This window comes from Drosophila santomea, chromosome 2L, assembly GCF_016746245.2.
Source record: "Drosophila santomea strain STO CAGO 1482 chromosome 2L, Prin_Dsan_1.1, whole genome shotgun sequence".
Taxonomy (NCBI): Eukaryota; Metazoa; Arthropoda; class Insecta; order Diptera; family Drosophilidae; genus Drosophila; species Drosophila santomea.
In genome coordinates this window covers 11,056,628-11,062,616 of record NC_053016.2, presented here as the reverse complement: position 1 = coordinate 11,062,616, position 5,989 = coordinate 11,056,628, and the positions used below count along the sequence as shown (strand labels likewise).

Here is a 5,989-nt window from a genome sequence, read left to right as displayed (position 1 = left end):
TTAAACTGACTGATAACACAGAAGCACAACACTAAATTCTTGGCAGGTCGTAAATGTGTAACGTACCAACGCAACCCATAAAATGCAATTATGCTGTGACCTCGACAAATCACTCATCTTTCACCTTGCCCACATTCATTCCGTATTATACGAGCTGTCAGTTGGACATAATTCATGATTATCAGTACCACCAACTAGCTTTATAAGGCGACATATCCACAAATTTTCCAAGCAGTTGCTCGAGAGTAGTCATGGCAATCATTGTTTTGGCCACGATTTTGGTATTGTCCCAAGGGATTCAAAGCCAGGATAACATATCCTTGGCACCACTAAAAAAGCTAAACGATGTCGTCACTTCTCGCTTGAAAGAGCGCCTTAAAGAAGCCACACCTGCCGATTTTTCTGAACACTACAAACGACTTCAACAAGCTGCCGATCTACCGATTTATCAACTGGACGAAAAAATTATGGCATACAATGAGCTTAATCTTCTCCAGCAGACTGACGACTCCTTGGGTTCAACCAGCGAGCCACCTGCCCTGAATGGAACAGTTTCTGAGGATGGACCAGTGTTGCGACAGGATATGACATTCACCATGTTCGAAAGAAGAATTCTGAGAATCCTTAAGAGGCTTGGCATCTACGATAACTTTACTGTTCGCGTATTCAACGCTATCTTCAGCGATGAAAAACAGCTGCGAAAGCTTAAGAAGAAGCTGGACGAGTTGGACAAGGAGGATAAGGACACGGATAAGGACAAGGATATATTGTGGGGCCATGTCCTCGACTTGTTTTGATTCTTATATATCCATAATTTTCCTTTCCATGAATTAAATAAAGAATAATGTTGCAGCATAAACATATGGTTATTAGTTTGACTTTTGTAAACCGAAATTCTGGCATATAAAAAGTCAAATTCTTACTTCTTTTTCTGGAAATATAAATAAACTTACGATTATTTTCTTCTACTTTCCCAAGATCTTTTGACCCTTGTCCCAAATTTTTTCGCAGTTGTATAAAGGATGATAGCCCACTGAGTTGACCATCTCATTCATATTTTATTATATTTTCTTTCGTTCTTTATTATTGTGTGAATACACTTCCTTAATGTATACACACTTCTATCCATCGTCCGCGAAAACTTATTTTTCCGGCAGGTGTAATCTCAGAGCGCTCTCAAATTATGCAATTAAATAGTGAAACATTTTGGGCGCAAACTTTGCCTACCTTTTTCTACGATTTTTTTTCCCCAGAAAACTCACTCAACACTCACTTAGCAGCATGAATAAAATTAAACTCACGGCGCAAGTTTTATTTTTGGCAGCAACAAAAACTGCGAAAATTGGAAGGAACGAAAAAAAGGCGAAACATACGAAACTTATAGCAAGTTGGGAATATTTCGAATACTGAATGAATTTTGCACATATTTCCAACTTGATTCCTTTCGCCCCACCACCCCCCGCTACACGTTGGAAAAGTTTGCGTGGCAAGGCAAGTTTTTCCCCGTTTAGTTGTTGTTGGTGTTAATGTTTCACTTCTCAATTCTACTTTTAATTTCTGGCAAAGAGGAGTGCTGGCATAAAAAAAGCGCAGGAATAAAATACTTTGATGGTAAAGTTGCTTATGGCGCTACTCCATAAGAAAGCGGGAAGGGGGAATGTGTGTCAAAATTAATTAATTTCATGATTTATGCACGAAAACTTTCCCAAGGCACTTTTTCACATTGAAAACACTGCACCGGGCTGCGGGTTAAGTGGTGCTAATGCTGGCCCATTGACCGCTGGCACTCCACCAACAAAGAGAGCCCCCACACCCAGTGGAAAACTTGGAGCTAAACCGAAATAGACCAACTCCCTGCTAAAAACTAAACAGGTCACGTGGCTGGCCTGCAAAATATTTGCCCAGCTAGCGAACCCCACCGAAACTTTGCCACCTCTTTCGGTCAAAAGTTGGAGTCCCCAAAAAACTGGACTACCGAACAGTTGTTACCAGCACTTAAAAAAACACGAATATAGAAGTTAGATACTTCGATCCTAGAAACCATCTTAATATCTCTTATTTGTATCCTTAAGTACAGAAGCTAAAAGTACCTTACATGCCATCCCCTTCTTATGATGTACTATCTCTTTGCTCTGAGTTCTCGCAACAAGTTTCTCTCAGTGCAGAGCTAATGCTCCTGCATTTCTGGCTTCTGCTGTAGGTGTGAACACTTATTTCAACAGCATTTCTCTGATTAGAGCTCCTTCAGCCGCCTCACTCCTCACTCCTCACTCCACCTCCAATCTCGATTGGCAAAGTTCAGCTTTGGGTTTTCATTTCCATTTGGCTTTCCCCGCAAGCCGCTCCCGGGAAACTGCTGTGGAAATCCTTTCGGCTGCTTATCGTTTTTGCATTCATTTGTTTTCAATTGTAATTAATCTTGGCCAGAAAAGTTTTCTTTTGACATTTTGTGGCTCCTAGGGTGCTCCTTGACTTCGGCCTTAGTTCAGGCCAGGCTTCTGTATTGTCCTGGCAAAGTTTCACTTGTTGTTGCTGCTTTTCGGACTGGGTGGCGATGGCAACAACATGTTACTGTCACAATTAAAATAAATTTTCTTCACTAATTGAAAAGTGTCAAGTGTAATATCTTTAAAGCTGCCCAAAAACGGAAAGTTTCTTGTGGCAAACTCGATGACTTTTGTCCTTTCTATGGCCATGAAATTTATTGATAAAAATTAGTTTTTTTTATAAAATGTTTTTTTTTCCGGAAAGCATTTCTGGATAGGACCTTTAAAGGCTGTTTGTTTGGTGTGTGTTAATAATCATTTAAATCTTTAAATGAGTAATTTTTGTTTACCAAAGTTAAGTGCCAAGATATCACTAATATTGCTTCAATAACATTTTTATTGGAAATAAATAAGCTTGCGTATATAACAGTAAACAATGTTTATTAAGAATAAGTTTTGTTACATAGTCTAATAATGTCTAGGATTATTTAAGACAACCCCAATGCTGCAGTTTTTGCTTGCGGCATAAGAGCGATTATCCGAAATTAACAACTGTGGAAATGGAGTTATAAGAAGGTATATTTTGCATTGCATTAATTGAAATTTTTGCCACATCAAAGGGCACGGAAAAGCCGCAAAAACACGGATGCCCGCTCAAGCCAGTGCATTTTCCCCATTTTCCTCACCGCCAGAAGCCAAAGAGGTTTTCCCACAAAGCTGCAACCGCAGGAGAACTAATTACACTAAAGTGTCAAGTAGGAGTAAGAGAGAGAGAGAGAAGTAAGTAAGAAGTGCAGGGAAAGTGCTCAAAGTAGGGAAAAGTTTGCTGAAGTTGTCGAAGCCAGCCAGCCATAAGTAATGCCGAACTTTGATATAATAATTTATAAGAATATTTGCAAATTCCAATAGCGGCAGGCAAAAATATTTTCGCCCGAAAGTATGCAATCGCAAATGCACTCGCAGCTGGTCGACACTGAGCTACAAAAGTATGCAGCAAGGGCGATAACACAAATCCATTGGAGTGGGTTCAGCGGTGGAAAACGAAACTTTTCCCGGCGAGAAAACTTAATCCCAGACCCCAGAGTCAGGCAAACAAACAAATGCCTCGCTTTCGGAGTTGAATTTGGGGGAGTTCTGGTTCCTGAATCCGGGCTTCTTAAGCCGCCATTCATCAGTTTCGACTGGCCAAGTATTTAAGCCATTTTCTCTAATGAATGCGGTCGCGCATTTTTAAACGCCCACAAAACTATCCGAGGGTTTGAGTTGGTGGTGGTTATCCTGGTTGCTCACAAAGTTTGCCAAAGGAAAGTTTCAACTTATTCGAAACACGTGCAAAATTATGCTGGCCGCTCTCGGATTTGCATACCCTGTGCGCTGCCTTTTGGTTGGATCCATTAGGACAGAATAGAAAATAATATTTTCAGGATACCCAGCAAGAATGCATTTTGAATAAAATGAGCTTTACTCATATTTAAAAGATGTATTTATATTTCTGATAGTTTTGTGATATTTGAATAAAAAGTGTATTAAGGTGACAATCAATTATATCTCGGTACTAGTGTAGTCGTAACTTTTCGAAACCCTCACTTCCCCTTGCGTTGACTGCTGACAATTATTTGACCAGAAGGCCAGAAAAGGAGTAAATAAAATAAGTACGGCCAACAGCTATTTTCTCTGTTTTCGCAATTTTAAGGCTCTTAAATATCTCTTTAGCTGCAAGTAAAATCGCAATAACGAAAAGATTATGGAACTCACAGCCATTGACATTAAACGCAAAGTGAGTGCCTTGAATAATTAGCGATGTCATTTAATTTAAGCCTTTTTTGTAACCATGTCAATGTCTGTGGGGTAAATAAAGACCTTTTGTTCTGATTTATACTCGTAGGTATGTACATACATATGTGCATGAAAAGGGGGAATGAACTTGACATTGTTGCGAGATGAATGATCCATTCGAATGATCCATGAAAACCGCCAAGAGCTGAGTGTAAAATACTACAGAAGAGAAAGTGACATGTTTACAATCCATACCTTATTAAGTTCACTTTACTTTTTTTATTTAATGCATTTGCCCGATTAGTTTATAGAGTGCAATCCAAATGGGTCATATCCACAGCCATTAATCCCCCGAGCAATATTCAAATTGTTCGAGCAGCGCGGCCAAATTAGATTGCCACCCACTTGAGTGTCTACTTATAGAGCCTGTCAGGCTAACGGCCAAACTAATCCGCCTGACAAGATGTCACGGAAAAATAAAAATAATAGCAGGAAACTCACCTAGCCAGGCATTGTTGGACCATCGGAAGAAATTAGGAAAACACGTAAATAACAGAAGAACAGATGTTCTATTATGGTTTTGTTTGGTTCTGCTCGGACAGCTCGTAAAAGCAGCAAATCGATCGGAGAAGCCAAGAGATTCGACTCGCGGCTCTTCACTGTGATTTTCCGCTTTTCCGATGACGCCCACTCATCGACGCTTTTCTCTCCGTGCGGTGGACACTTGCCGACAGTTTTCCCCCACAGACTTGAGGTACTAAACAGAGCAGCAAGTGCAGCGAGAGCGGAGCGTCAAATTAATTTGTGTTTTGATTTAAATTATGGTCAGCACAAGCAGTATTCATACATACACCCCGCAACATCGCCGCCGGCAAATTCAATTAAATTCGAAATAAATACATAGAGCATGCATAAGTTTTACTCCCCCCAAATATTATTTATACTTATAATTTATATTCCGGAATAAATAACGACGGGTCCGTCCGCTGGGCGGCTCCATGGACTGTCAAGTCGATCCGATCGCCGCGAATCGCCTGGCAGTGCCATCTTGAACGTTCCGCCAGCCAAACGCGAGAAAATCGCGCGCATCGTCGTCGCCGCTTCGTCGCCGCCCACTCGCATTTTCACGTTCACACACGGCCGAAAAGAAAAGCACACACGGATGGTTACGAAGTGCAATATATATAAAATAATATTTTTGTGGCCCAGTGCAGTTTTTTGGAAATCATGTCACTTGCACAGCTCTGCCAGCTGAAAAGTGTGGAAATTCTAGCCATGGCGTGTAAGGAAGTGCAGTTAAAGTGCCAACTGATCTCGAAATAGAAATGAAATTTAAAATATTACAAAGTTCTTATTTGAAATGTTTTAAAATTATCAAAAATAAATTCGTTAAGAAACACATTTAAATATTAAAAATATTACAATGTTCTTATTTGAAATGTTTTAAGATTATCAAAAATTAATTCTTTAAGAAACACATTTAAATATTAAAAATATTACAAAGTGCTTATTTGAAATGTTTTAAAATTATCAAAAATTAATTCGTTTACTCAGTGCTCGTGTGCCCCTAAATGAAACATAACACACTTAAAACACGAACAAGTTTTAAAAAAATTCCTAGCAATGATTTACCTACGCCTCTAGAAATGCAATAAAAAGTAAGTTTATTTCCAAGTGCTGGTAATTTGCCTGACTATTGTTTGTTGATTGTATCTGCAGCGCATCGT

General features: G+C 39.5%; 2 protein-coding genes across 2 annotated transcripts; one reads left to right on the top strand and one right to left on the bottom strand.

Annotated features, from left to right (window-relative positions):
• Positions 1–251: 251 nt before the first annotated feature.
• LOC120457690 lies at positions 252–844 on the top strand. Its single transcript, XM_039645179.1, has one exon. It carries the CDS (start codon positions 252–254, stop codon positions 795–797), a length of 546 nt encoding a protein of 181 aa, XP_039501113.1. The 3' UTR covers positions 798–844.
• Positions 845–5,213: 4,369 nt separating this feature from the next.
• Positions 5,214–5,574, bottom strand: LOC120444072. Its single transcript, XM_039623585.1, has one exon. The coding sequence runs from the start codon at positions 5,382–5,384 to the stop codon at positions 5,214–5,216; it is 171 nt and encodes a 56-aa protein (XP_039479519.1). The 5' UTR covers positions 5,385–5,574.
• Positions 5,575–5,989: the final 415 nt, after the last annotated feature.

What these genes read in the sequence shown, in the direction of transcription:
- LOC120457690 (XM_039645179.1), top strand. Translation starts at nt 252, where the DNA reads ATGGCAATCATTGTTTTGGCCACGATTTTGGTATTGTCCCAAGGGATT.
- LOC120444072 (XM_039623585.1), bottom strand. Translation starts at nt 5,384, where the DNA reads ATGCGAGTGGGCGGCGACGAAGCGGCGACGACGATGCGCGCGATTTTC.